Source organism: Amphibalanus amphitrite, unplaced genomic scaffold (assembly GCF_019059575.1).
Source record: "Amphibalanus amphitrite isolate SeventyFive unplaced genomic scaffold, NRLGWU_Aamphi_draft 000312F_arrow, whole genome shotgun sequence".
Taxonomy (NCBI): domain Eukaryota; kingdom Metazoa; phylum Arthropoda; class Thecostraca; order Balanomorpha; family Balanidae; genus Amphibalanus; species Amphibalanus amphitrite.
The window spans coordinates 72,106-86,593 of record NW_024881807.1 but is presented as its reverse complement, the minus strand read 5'-3'; the positions used below and the strand labels follow the sequence as shown (position 1 = coordinate 86,593).

The 14,488-nt window shown below is 45.4% G+C and overlaps 1 protein-coding gene across 4 annotated transcripts in view; it reads left to right on the top strand.

Annotated features, from left to right (window-relative positions):
* Window positions 1-14,488, top strand: part of LOC122388174 (tubulin-folding cofactor B-like) — a 121,857-nt gene that overhangs the window by 43,697 nt on the left and 63,672 nt on the right. For 2 of the 4 annotated variants that reach the window (XM_043379024.1, XM_043379026.1), the window contains exon 2: window positions 9,607-9,784. In XM_043379024.1, coding sequence (XP_043234959.1) covers window positions 9,668-9,784 — 117 coding nt within the window. In that variant the 5' untranslated portion in view covers window positions 9,607-9,667. The other 2 variants (XM_043379022.1, XM_043379023.1) reach the window with 2 other exon arrangements.

Sequence of the window (14,488 nt, the reverse complement as noted above, 5' to 3'; positions counted from 1 at the left end):
GACGAGCTGCATCGAATCAATACCCATTTTATGCAAAACTATCAACTTTAAAATTTGACCTTTTTTGACCTGACCTTGACCTGACCTCCACCAGAAAGTGACCTCAACTGTACCTGATGGTCTTATAACCAACACCATTGAGTTGGAAATGAAAAACTGGCCATAAAACATGCATCGCACAACCTAAGTAAAGTTGGGTTCATGTGGTGACCCTTGGTGACCCTTGGTGACCTGACCTGTGAACTGACCTGGTATGACCGGTGACCTCTAATAGCAACATATGTACTAGACAACTGACGCCCTATCGCTGATTTTCGACAAAATGCGTTTTACTCAGTGTTATAGCGCTTTCCCTAGAAGCCCCGTGAACGGTGAAACATTTTATCTTTGACCTGACCTGTGACGTCATCGGTGACCCTGAGGTCAATGAAATTTGGTTTCAATCGACACATTTGACAGGGCTATCGAACGCCGTTTGAATTTTCCGGATCCGTCCAGTAGTTTCGGAGATACGGGGGGAGCAAAAAAAATGCCCCCCCCCCCCCACCGCGCGGAAGGTGGCCGGGAGGCCCACCGCCTGCCGGGTTAAAGGGAGATAATGAGCTTTCTTTTTGCTTTAATAAAAATTACTCGACATCTATACTATTTCTACTGTAGTTTCTATAAAATATGAAAATTTCCTAGCACATTTTCGTATGTGAAAAAGGTTTTTATTTTTGCAAAAAAGAAGCAGTACTTGCAGTACTTGTAACACCCACCGAAATGCGTTGTCCTTCTTGTCCTTCTCTATAAAAAAGTCGCAGTATATGGCGCTTTTGTTTCAAACAGCGACGCTTGGGTTTTTGTTTATGTTATCGCCTTGTCGTTGCTTGGTTGTAAGGATTCTAATTTGAATTAGAGTTAATTCGGTTTAGAATTAATTAGATTCGTACATAGTGCCTACTCTTCTTTGTTTCCAAGTATTATTTTGCGCCACAAATGAACGGCATGCGCCAGAAACGCAGCCAAATCTTGCGATTGCGACTACGAAATTCATTATTTTGGCCTCAGAGCCTGAAGCGAAAAATACAAGCATATTTATTTCAAAAAGACTTCAGGTTTGTCGAACGGTGTTATGAGAATTTTGATAACAGTAGGTACTGCATAAGTTTTTCAGTGATGCCGCAAAAGTGTTGTATCTATCTTCTTTTATTGTGCAATCGGCGGGACCGATTCAAAATTGAGTCGTTGCTACTAAAATAGCAGCATATGGCCTCAGATGATGAACAGGAAAAATAGTTGCGTAAATTTAGACATAAACCACCCCCAAACCATGAATATCTTTTGAAGGCACTATAGACGACCATTAACTAACTAGATGTGATGAAGATCAAATGTAAGGAATACGCTCATTTTACAAAATTACATGCAAGTACCAAAAAGTGATGTAAGTACTTATTCAACGGTCATTTTCAGCGCTCCCCGCTAACGTGACTTCAAGTTGAGATATTTGCGGCAAGGTACCGCATTGAGCAAAATGGTTTTAATTTACATTATAACTTGTTGTGTTTTGTCAGAAAATGATCCTAACTCAGATTTTGTGGAAAAAGGTCATTATCTCCCTTTAACAATCAGTCCCGAGTTATCTTCATTTACGTCTAATATAAATATTTTTGCCTTTAACTTGATTCCAAACTTAGGGGATTTTTCCCCATGGCGGCAGATATGTAAAAGCTATAGTTTGGGCATTGCTCCTATAGATGACGCTTCTTGACGGCTGGAAATTGAGAATTTCGTCTCGACTCCCGTGATACGCTTACTATGCCGAAATGTTTTTTTTGTACATGGTGATTCTTACACGAAAAACTATCTAATAGCCTGCTAACCAGCGTGCGCTTTTTTACTTTTCATCTTAGTTTTCGCTACTTTTAGGTACTTTACCTTACCAAGAGCCCACCTGCTGTCAAAAGATCAGCGCCGCCCCTGTCATATCCAGCAGAAGCTGCGTGCTATCACCCATTGGCAGTGAGAAATATTGCTCAATGGCTATCGCCCAGCACCATTTGTCTTTCAATTGGCTACGTTTGCATAGTATGCACGATGCATTAGTTATGTCAATCACAGAAAATCAGAACACCGATTCCAAACCAGGTGGTTGTTGCTAGGTGGTCTTATTTTGCACTTAATTTTTGTGTTAATATTTCATTTTTGTGAGTTTGTGAGTGTTTATGTTTTGTAGGGAAGGCGCTTTGATTTAAGCATTTTCCTTTTGCGCCGATCGGCGATTATTTTCTCCGATGTTTCTTGTCCTTGGTTACCAAAATATACTGTACCTTCTGTACTGTACCAAATAAAAACCAAAACCATTGGAAAATACCGAAACCGAACCGATCGGTTGGATTGCAAACATTTCTCTTATGCAACATGTTCATTAGAAGAATACTTACCTCTGCTTTCTTAGGTGCACGCCGTTGCAAATGTATCAAAAAAAAAAAAAAAAAACGCATAATGACAGATGACACGAAAAGTGTAGTCGCCGAGTGGATTCGAACCACCAACCTCCGTATCATTAATTCGATGCTCTAACTACTTCGCCACGGCGACAATTCATTTAAGACAGCTTAAATATCGTAGACTTTAAACCTAGCTTCAATAGACGCCACCAAGGGCAAGGACCGAACGTATGACGCCACGTTTACGTCACTCAAGAGGCACGCTATTGGTCGGCCGATTCGTGTAATACACTTGGCGAATGCTCCACCGGGGCACCGTGCCCCCTTTGATTTTGGCATTTTAACATAAGCCATATGGGCGTTGCATGGAAAGAATGGGACCAAAATTCGCCAGTGCCCCCCCCCCCCCCTTAATTGAAGGTGTTCCGCCGCTACCGCCCAGCTGGGTACTAATTGCGCTTCAAATTGACCTCTGACAGCCATTTACACTAGTGTTAGCGAGCAAATACGTTTATGTAGATATCAGTGTACACACAGAAAAATATTAACACCGTTAGCGGTGTAATTGCACAGTACATATCTGAGCACTTGAGGAAAGTTAGTTTAGTCCCTTCCCCGCTTAAATTACTCGCGCTTCTAAATGAACACCAGAAAGAAGGTAATAGAACACTGTTAGGAGGGCTGGGTGTTTTACTACATGTTGTAGAACACCCAACCCTCCTAACAGTGTTCTATTACCTTCTTCCTGGTGTTCATTTAGAAGCGCGAGTAATTTAAGCGGGGAAGGGACTAAATTAACTTTCCTCAAGTGCTCAGATATGTACTGTGCAATTACACCGCTAACGGTGTTAATATTTTTCTGTGTGTAGGAAGACGGCCGGTGCAGTACTCAGAGCGCGGCGGTCGGCCCGCCGCGCCGCGCGCACATGTGTCAATTGTGTCATCCGGCCCCTGTTCTGATTCTCATGCAGGGCCTCCTCTAACATGTTAACTGGGGGGCCGCGCCCCCCCCCCCCCAGTGATGCCGCTGCCCCCCCCCCCCGTGGAGCTGAAATCGCGTCACTGGGGGGGGGGGCACACAGTTAAACCAATAATGTAGAAAAATGAGGAAATATCACTAAAAGCGTACCACACAAACAATCCAGATTCCAGACTATCTCCACCAAATCTCCACGATCACCACGTTACTAATTTTATTTTTCTTATACCTACCGTTGTTTTTTATCTACAAAGAACATTTCACATCCGCATGTTGCCTAAGATGAGCCACGGAATGAGGTCAGACAATGCAGTTTTTATAATCGAACACCGACTGAAGCCAGAACGGGGCATGGCCATTGATGAATTCCTTTGAGAAGGAAGCGTCACGGAAGGTCGCCCTCTCAATCAGTCAAACGCTCACGCTTCTACACGCATAGGCGCGGGAGCCGGGGGGGCAGTGGGGGCAGCTTGCCCCCCCCCCCCAACTCTGGGGCCGTGGGGGCGGTGCCCCCACAGCTTTGAGACGGAATACCACACTTTTTTTTGCAAATGTTTTCTTTTTTGTTGAAAAAGCCGAGGGGTGAAAAATAAGTGGCCTAAAACCGGTGAGAAAACTAGATTTGGGGGTACCCTAGGTTGATCTCTATTATGGTGTGCCCCCCCAGTCGGAAAGTAGTTCCCGCGCCCCTGTCTACACGGAGAAGGACTATTTTATTCGGGAGACGGGTTCATTCTTGAAGAGGAAATCTTGCTACGGTCAAATGAGAACGCGGCGGAGCACGGGAAAAGTTTTTATTCCCCGGTGTTTGGGACTGGAAGCAATAAGCCCTCACACTTATTGAGGGGTTAGCCGTTAGATGGACCCACCCCTAGGGTTTTCGTAAATAACTCACGTAAAAAGTGGCCCAGCGTGGCAAAACTTTTAGTATTCTTGTGATTATCAATTGGCTGCACATTTCCTGAAATGACCCTGGTCTTTAGCCTTCATTACTATTAACCTGTGGCCTGTTTCTTAAGTCATTTTCAGGCAGGTAGCTTTTTAGGATAGTGAGCTGTTTTCAGGCAGGAAGCTGTTGGTTAATGGATTCCAGTGTTAGTGGGAAAGATTGACCCTCACACTTTTAGCGGTTGGTTAGATTCCTGACGCACTGCGTGCCCTCGTCCGCACATGGGGGGTGGTTGCCCCCCCAGGTAGTCTTTCTGCTCTGCACTCGACATTTTTAGAGCTAGAAGGCTGATTTTTCGTATAGCTGCTCCTCTATCCTTTCTTGATGTCCACTGAAAATGTCAAGTTTCTGTGATTTTTGGTTTCGGAGATATGACCTGGTTTTTCAGGTCATGTCATGACCCAAATGGCCAATTCTCAACATCTTGCGTTTGCTATGGGCCTTGTGAGCTTTTGACACCTTGATTTCGGCCTTTTTTGCCAGTCTTACCTCCCACCTATCATGGAACATGTTGTTCGACGATGTACAGGTGTCAAGGTCAGGGTCAAGGTCAACCTAGGTCATCTAAGATAATTGCGTTTTAGGCAAGCTGAATTTACTTTTTGTGAAGTTTTTTGACTGTATTTTTGGTAAAAGCTTCTCAGATCATGATTTCATGTAATATGGACACATAAACAATCGGTGACAACATCAGTATACACACAGACACACACAGACATACAAACACATATAATTGACCTTGACCTAGCTTGACCTGAAATGACCTCAGCAGCAAAAATCTGGTCGGGTAGTGTGACAAAGAGGTTCTAGCTGGCTTGGCACCAGAAAACGGCATCGTCATCGGTATATGATAAGCAGCGCACTTGATATCCAACGGTGACCCAAAACAGCAACATTTTTTAGTTTGACCTGACCTGGAAGGTCAATGACTGACTGAGAAGGTAAAACTGGGTGTCATTGGATTCGTCTCTTCCCAAAGAATCTTTTTGGTCTTTACCGCTAAGCTCTATCTCCAACAGGAATGAAATGGCGCGGGGGGTGGCAACCACCCCATGTGCGTTCTAGGATGGGAAAATGGTATGTGCGGGCGAGGGTTAACCTTCGCCCCAGTGGGGGGGGGGGCATATGTTCCCACCCTGTCGCGTTTTTCGCGTGAATGAATGGGGGGGGGCATATGTTACCACCCTGTCGCGTTTTTCACGTGTGAATAAAAAACCGCGGCGCGTAGCGCCGCGCCGCTTGGGGTAGCTTTTGGTACCTCAATTTTGGACAATGTGTGAAATTTTTTACCCCAGGTCATGTCAGGTCAGGTCACCAGGTCAAGTTAACTGACCAAGCCTCAAAAAAAAGTTTGCAATCATGTCAAGCCTGCAGTGTTTGTCAGAAAGGTTTCAAACTTGGTGGATCGCATGATGTTATGGGCGCCTATAATTTGTATGTCTCGGATTTTTTATATCCCTGAGTCCTGACCTAAGGTCAGGTCAGTGGCGTGACCTTACCATTATAAGTCAATGGAGAAAAATGAAAATGCCTCTATGAAAATGCCCGTAGTTCGGTATTACCCCACTTTCCCTTACCCCACGTACCCCACGGTGGCGCCGCCCATGGCCGCGCATCATCCGTCATTACATGGCGGTCGTCATAAACAAAAATAATTTTTCAAGTAGTAAACCACCGCATCTGGATGAAATCACCTCCTCTTTCAAGTAAGCATATTCTTTTTTCATCAAAATTATGTTGTCGATCAATATTGATCATTTTCGGATGCTGCAAATTGAAGTTCCAACTTCAGGCCACAAAAAAGCAGAGCTGGGCAAGTGCGTTCCTTTAGTGCGTTCCTGCGTTCTTCCGTACGTACGCACCGCCCTTTTTAGGAACGCAAGAACGCAGGAACGCAAAGTTTTTCAAAGGAACGTAAGTAAGAGGAACGCACCACCCGAAATTTTGAAGCGTTCCTGCGTTCTTGCGGAACCACCCGAAAAATCATATTGCTGCCAATGACCTCTGTGTCAAATGTTTGAAACTCGAGTACGTGTGTTTGCCGGTAGAGGCGCCACTTGTCGGTCGAATCGAGGAAGGCTTGTTTAGATTTAGTGGTGATGTTCACTATTCGATTCGGTTTCAGGCATCAAATGTGTAAAGTAAATATGATAACTTTTACTTAGATACATCTTTCAACTTAACTATTGTTTTTAAGCAGGTCGTATTTTTGTTGAAAACCCTACGGATGATATTGGTAAAACGTATTTCAGATATTCGATTCGGAAAAGAGATGTCGAGCTGCTTTTCGGCCCCGCGTCGCCATTCTGGGTATTCTGTGATCGATTCGCCCCGTGTTTGGTTGGGCCCGCGCCGCGTGGTTCGGCGGTATTTCTTTGTCCACGACTTCGGTTGTGAAGAACACGCCTGTAGTGTTGGACTGGCGCGATTTGCCTACTTTGTCCGCTACAGTGTTGCGTTGCACTGATTTTGGTATGATTTGCTGCTTGGTAGGGCCAGAATACAATACGGGATAACAGTTTGGGACGCAGGAACGCAGGAACGCTAACGCACCGAGCGAAAAAATTGAGGAACGCTATTCCAGGAACGCACTAACCGCGGCCGGAGGAACGCAGGAACGCTAACGCACTACCGAAAATCGAGGAACGCGCCCAGCTCTGCAAAAAAGGGTATACGTCAACGCTGGACTACCATACAAACAGCGGCCATATTAAAGCTGGTTTATTCTTCTTGCACCAGGTGTCAGCACTTCTTTTCCAAAATCAGTGCTTGTATTTCCAAAATCGTTATTTCCTCGCTGATGAGTGAAATCGGCTTCATCGTTGCCAAAAATAGCTGATAGTGTTGTCATTTTTGGCACACGGTTGCCAAAAATGGCATGTGCTAAAAATGACAACGATTGACCAAACCTCCCCCGACTGGTCTCAAGGGGTTTGACGTCCATAGTAATGCCGTGAAAAGAATAGTATAACATTTCTATTTGTACTCCCTCTATGAGATAGGGCCAGTGTAGTCGCGCCCCGCGAGCTTGGTTTCACCGCTCGGTCGCTACGGGCCGAGGAAATCGGTCCCCGCCTGAGGGCAGGACGGAGGTCAAGGAGGGAGCGCGAGGTCAGCCAGATATCGCCTGGTGCCGAGCGGTTGCCCTTCCCTTCCCCTCTCCGACCCTATCTTTCTCGGTGGCTGATTCAGCCAAGTTACCGGCTTGCCTACCGTGGGAGAGCCAAACCAGGGGGCATACTTTTTAGACATACCGTACAGTCTGTCTTAAAAGTACCGCGCAAAGTGACGGTGGATCCATCGAGCCTGACTGAGGAAGGGCGTGCTAAATTTGGGTCACCGAAGCAATTGACATCCTCGTCCATTCCTTAGGTCAATTGGTCGGTGACTTTCAAATTAAAACAGACCCTTTCTCGGTCAGGCTTGATGGATCCACCGCCACTTTGCGCGGTACTTCTAAGACAGACTGTACATTGCGTACAAGGTTGTATAAGTCGAAGGGACTGGGGCCGTTGAATACACACCGTCGTTTGCTTTCTATTTTCGGTTATAGCCGAAGAGTTGCTTGACTTTTTCGCTTCCAATCATCTAAGACATTTTTTTCTCGTCTCAGGCCCAGTAAGATTACCTCCAACTCGTGGAGACCTGCACTTCAAGCCAACTAACACACCGCTGAGGGACGGTGTTCACCCGATTTTCCATTAGCTGGCGATAATTCTCCCGCTAAATGGCAGGCCTGGGCTCTGGGCTCAATGCCGCGGATCCTTGTGTTAATTTCCACGAGACACATGGAAATTTAATTACACGTCCGTGAGTCCAACGTACCTATTAACACAGGTAGATCGGATGTTTGAGTAAAGCCCAGGTCACAAATCTGACGTATCTGAGACATTCGTTATAAAGATAATAGTTAAAAAGACGAAAGTCAAAATGCAGTATCGAAATTGAATTTTTATCTTTTTGTCTAATATGAGAGAAAGGTCTATTATTATTGACAAGTAGAAGTATAAAATTAATTCCTGGCTTAAGCTTTTGCCCGTTTGTGTGTACAGCGCATGGTGAAGGGAAAGCTTTACGCCCGAATGACGTCATTACTTGGGATACCAAACTGTGTTCGGTGGGGGTAAGTCAGGTGGCTCAGGTAATATAGGTGATAAAGATTGCATTCCAGCCTTGTTGCATATTGCATTTTGTTAAGGCGGTTATGATCAATGTATAGTAAAACGATTTGCATTTGCATATTATTCCAGTATCTTGCGAATCTCCAATAATTGATCTTTCAAAAATATCAATTAGTTTCTGATCTTCAAAATGCTGAGCTCAAAACCAAGGTAGGCATTGCTCAATGTTCATGCTGATCGACCTGCATCTTACTATATTATTTCATAAATGCTTTTTAACAATGGTCAGTGTTCACAGTTCACCCTGTGACGCCAGCGTGCCTGATTATAATTTCTAGTGATGCCACCTGCCGCATCGCCTTGCCTCTTACGATGACATGTGCCAAGGCAGTATGTTGTACAATGTACATAGTTCCACGCTTAAAGGAAATAGTTCACTTTCACGAAATTATTTTTTTTGCAACGATTTATGATTTTTTATGTTCAAAATAATCGGCAAAGAAAATAAAACCTTTTTATAACAAAAGATTTTTTTCTATATTTTGATATAGGAAGAACTTTTCAGTTTCTGTAAGGCACACGCGATCCAGTATGAAAAGAGCATGTGTCCCGAAAATTCTTCAGAAACAGAGAAATTATCGCAGCCACCGGCATTTGGGCGATCTGCTCGATCTGATAATGTTCCCCTGAATGTCCTAATTGATCAGTACGAGAATTTCTCTAGAGTTCTCGTAGATAATTTCTCTAGTTTCTGAAGAATTTTCGGGACCCATGCTCTTTTCATACTGGATGGAAATATATGCAAGGCACACATCCTCAACGCAAGACACCTTTTTCGGGACGAGAAATAGAATATCTTTGCCTAGGGTGATCGTTGGGCTGTAAAAGCTCCTGATTTATGCTCGTCTCAGCCCAAGCTACGGAACTGCTATTCCAGTTCAAAACCCATGTTAAAAAGTGAACTATTTCCTTTAATCTTTTTTTCTGAAAGACTCAGTGGGCTGCTGAACTGAACGTGGTACGTTCGCCTTGAGACCGCTATGCTGTCGGTAATCGTCAGGTGACCTAGGATTTGGCCTGAAGCTCGAGTGCCTGATCTTGACGTCTGTGTTGGTGTGCTTCCAGAAGCCGTCCGCTCCTGCCGGGCGCCTCTCGATCAAGCTACGACGATATCAAGTTGTCCAGGATGGCTGAGTTTACAGTGGTTACCGCAGACAGCGTGAACGTCACTGTCTCCAGCAACATCACCCAGTATCCCATGCAGAAGCGCTTCCAGAAGGGTCTCACCATTCTGCAGCTCAAGGTACTTAACCCGCGCCCCGCTGGGGTCTGCCGACCAACGCGCCCTGCTGGGGGGGGGGGGGGCAATTTGCCCCCCCCCCCCATCTAAGATCTCGAGAACCACGCAACATAGCGACAAGCGGTAAACGGTGTTGGATAGCCCCATCAGGGAACTACCTTGTGACTCAAATTCGTTGACCTAGGTCAAACCGATGACGTCACAGGTCAGGTCAAATGTCGAATTTTCACCGTTTACAGGCATTTCAAGAAATGCGTTGTAAAATCGAGTAAAATGCATTTAATTGAAAATCATCGATGGGGAAATGTTCGTCAAACACATATATTTTGCTATTTGAGGTCACTGATACCAGGTCAGGTCACAGAGGTCAGGTCACTGAGGGTCACATTATGAAAATATCATGTGATGCATGTTTTATGGTCCATTTTATATACCAAATACGATTAGGGGAGAGGCGGGAGAATTGGGACGCAGGATAATAGTGACACGCCTATATTTTAAAAATGGGCAGCATCCTTGCACGTTTTTTGCTATTATCTTTTGATTGTATGTGTCGTGCAACGATGGGCAGCCTCAGCAACCCTATTGTGGCCGTCAGTTGGGCTGTGCTGGCGGAACACCAAAAACCTTGTTTTTTCGAGTGTTATTCTGAGTTGTCTGTGTAATGCATATGGCAAACTATCTTTCTTTCAATATGTTACGATGCTAGCTTAACACCGTCTTTATGCGTTTATTAGTTTGCATGAATACGCTCTGTAACTGATAAATGACAAGAAAATGTGTGATTTGATACGGCGGTGTTGTGGGAGAATTGGGACACCAAATGGTGAAAATGGTAAAAGGGTGCAAACAGATGTGTTTTACCTTCATGTTTTGGATAAGGTTACAGCTGCATCCACTAACGATAAATACACCAAAGCGGAGACCAAAAGGTCTTACTCTGGTAAGAAAATGGGCATTTTATGGGAACAACGTGATCGTGAAAGACGATCCCGACCTTAAACGAAGCAGATAGTGTGAAGATAAGTTCCAATATATCAATTAATTGCCCAGACATAGACAGAAAAATAATTCGAGATAGAAATGTTGTCCCAATATCTCATTTTTATGCGTCCCAATTCAGCATCGTGTCTGTCCCTTTTCTCCTCAAAATGAGTGTTTTTGTTTTTCTCCACATATAACCACAGGACTACATAGGCTCGGTTTTTATGATGATATGCTGCAGAGAAATGGCCTATCTTTTTATTGGTGCTGCACAAAGCAGCTTGGCTACAATACTTTTCAATTTTGAACAGTTTTTTTGCTATAGCTTGGCCAAAAATGGAGGTATCGATCTAAAATTTGGCATGTATATAGAAGAGCGCAGGAACTATCACATATATTCCGGTTTTTCCGAAATTCGGATTTTTTTTTGGATTTTTTAGCAAAACTTTAATTTTTTCAAGTTTTGCTAAACTTTTTTTTTAAAGTTTTGCTAAAAAATCATTTTTTTGAATTTTTGGGGGTCAAAAGCCAAAATTTTTGAAAATTCGAGATAGCAGTTTTGTAGCGCTATCATTTGTCTACATAACCATATAAAGAACTTTGAACTTGCTTGGTAACCAGGGATGCGGAGCCGGAGCCGGAGTCGGAGCCGGAGCCGCCGGAGCCGGCATATTTTGCCCGGAGCCGGAGCCGGAGCCGGAGCCGGAGCCGTGAAACAATATAGCCCGGAGCCGGAGCCGGAGCCGGAGCCGGAGCCGGAGCCGGAGCCGCCAAAAAAGGGGGCGACTCCGGCTCCTTTTTATTTTTTGAAGAGGAAAAAATAATTGACCTAGTTCGGTTTGACAGTACAAGGCAGTAAAACATATCGTACTATTGGTCTCAATATAAGTGCCCAGGCGACCTGTAGTTTTGATGCGGTGAATACCCTCATCCTCGCCACAATGCGAGTGGGGGTGGCGCTGGCTGGGAGGAGGGGTGCACTCGGCCCGAGTTGTGCACAGTGATGCAAATGGGGTTCACGAGTGGCCATAAATACAAAAAATGCCCAAAATTCAAGTTCACTTAATCGAATAAATCGTAATATGGTCAGTCAGGCAAATAATTGGGGTGTCTGAAAAAGTATGATTTTAATGTTTTTGTCAAAACCGGCCTCGTGTATGATTGTCAGAAGTCGAGACATTTTCGATGTCGTAAAATGACTGTCAGGTACTTGAAATTCAAGTGCCGCTAGCGTGCGTTCATGTCATAAAAACTGCAAAAAGTATGCATGAAAATGATCCCCGAAACCTGCTGCTGCTAATGCCACGTCATAAAAAGCCGTATCTATTTTGGTTTGGCGGTGAGCTAACTATTTGTAATTATGTTGCAACCGCAGTTTTTTACCAAAAATATTTGCTTTCAATTCACCTACAGCACTTCACACAGTGTGTGCCCGTTAGTGCACCATATCATAGCATTTCCTAATCATTTCTGAGTCGCATAGTGAAAGAATTAAGGTGCTAGCACAGGGCTGACCGGCGCTACAGAAGTTTTCGTCCGGCACGGTCGGGTGCCGCGGCGCAGCGGACCGCGCCGCCGCGCCGCCCGGACGCCGCGCGGCGGCACCCACCCGCCCGCTGCGCGCCCACTGCGGCACCCGACCGTCCGGACAAAAACCTCTGTAGCCCCGGTCAGCCCTGTGCTAGTGCCTTAATTTTTTCACGATGCGACTCAGAAATGATTAGGGAATGTTATGATATGGTGCACTAACGGGCACACACTGTGTTAAGTGCTGTAGGTGAAACGAAAGCATTTTTTTCTTAGTAAAAAACTGCGACTGCAACATGATGATAAATAGTCAGATTACCGCCAAAGCGAATAAGATACGGCTCTTTGTGACCCGGCAGTAGAAGCAGAAGGCTTTGGGGATCATTCCCATGCATAATTTTTTCAATTTGTACGAAATGAACGCAAACCAGCGGCGTTTGAACTTGCGAGTGTCTGACCGTCATTTTACGACCTAGAAAATGTCACGACTTCTGACGATTATGCACGAGGCCGGTTTTGACAAAAACATGAAAACCATGTGATTTCAGATGCCCCAATCATTTGTCTACTCGGCCATATCGCAATTAACTCGATTTGATAAACTTGACTTTTGGGTATTTATGGCCACTCGTGAACCCCATTTGCATCACTGTGTTGTGGCGAGGGTAAGGATATTCACCGCATCAAAACTACAGGTCGCCTGGGCCCTTATCTTGAGACCAATAGTACGTCATGGGCCATCAAGTGAATGAAAAAGCCGAATATCCCCAGTATCCCACAGTACGCAATCAACTTCCTGTCTGCTCCTCCCCCCCCTCACGTCTATTGCATCCCCAGAACATGAGGACCGGTCATCAGGTGACGGCCATTGTTTTGAAGCCAGTGCAGTGGACTGCGACTCCCAGCACCGTCTCTTCCCACCCCCCCCCCCCCCCCAATGCAGCCGAGATGGGTGTCAGCTTACGATGGTTCAGTGAACTCCGATTCGCGGCGACTGCGTTTCCAATGCCATCGCTTCCTAGTCCTTTGTTCTGCCAGTTCTCTCCGAGGTGCGTTTGCGCGGGGACGCGGTGAGCCGGTCATGGCAAGAGTAGGTAACGCGTATAACCAATCCAATTTTTCTTCCACCCGTATTTAATTGATTGCATAGGGGATGTACTGAGTCGGAGCCGGAGCCGCCGGAGCCGGACCATTTTACTCGGAGCCGGAGCCGGAGCCGGAGCCGCCATAACATTTCACCCGGAGCCGGAGCCGGAGCCGATTTTTTCTCCGGAGCCGGAGCCGGAGCCGGAGCCGTTTGAAATTTCCACGGCTCCGCATCCCTGTTGGTAACTGTAGCTTTTGTGAGCGTTTCACGATTTCATGTTTTTTGCTCATTTTTGCTCGAACATGTCCTCAGTTTGACCTCAATAACTCCTGACCTAAGGTGACCTAAGTATTGAAATTTGGTGTGAATGTGTCAAATTCATGCCAGGAAAGGTACTGAAAATTGCGCCGCCGTTTTCTTGCTATTTAAGAAAACCACAGGGGGGGAGCAAATTGCCCCCCCCCCCCAGCGGGGCGAGGGTTAACATTGTTTTACCAAACTCCATTGACCATAGCTGGTATTGGGTAATTGATTCAGCCATAAGGTGAAATCGAGAAAAGTGATGCTTGTTGATGCGAAAAAGTTGATGCTTGTTTGATGCTAAATATCTAAGAAAGCCTGAATAATTTACGAAAGAGGTATAATCTAACCCTCGCCAGACCTATCGGTTTTCTACATAGGCCTCGGCCGAGTAGAGGGGGAGGCGAGGGGAGGGTGGGTGGGGGGATGGGTGGCGGGGTGGTTACGACACACCCTCGCCATTTCGCCCCTAGTTGAGCTCAAGGCTATATAAACCAGGTAGAACGCTCCGGGAAAAAAGTTGGAAACAATAAATTAGTTGCGGCATTCCCTGATGACGCGAATGTGGGTCAGCGGCCGGCGGCCGCTAACACTGTATGAGGATGAATGCTGGAACTTTTGCTTGTTGTAGATTGCGCTAGGCAGTTAAATGTTAATGTTAGGATATGTTTCGAAAGTAAATTGAACGACGCTTCGAACGCCGTCAATGAATTTGCGATACGACGACTATTTGTTTAGTTAGAGCCGGCGAACTTTTACCTTCCGACCGCGCGGGAAGGCGATATGGTGCCACACTGACGGTTTTTACG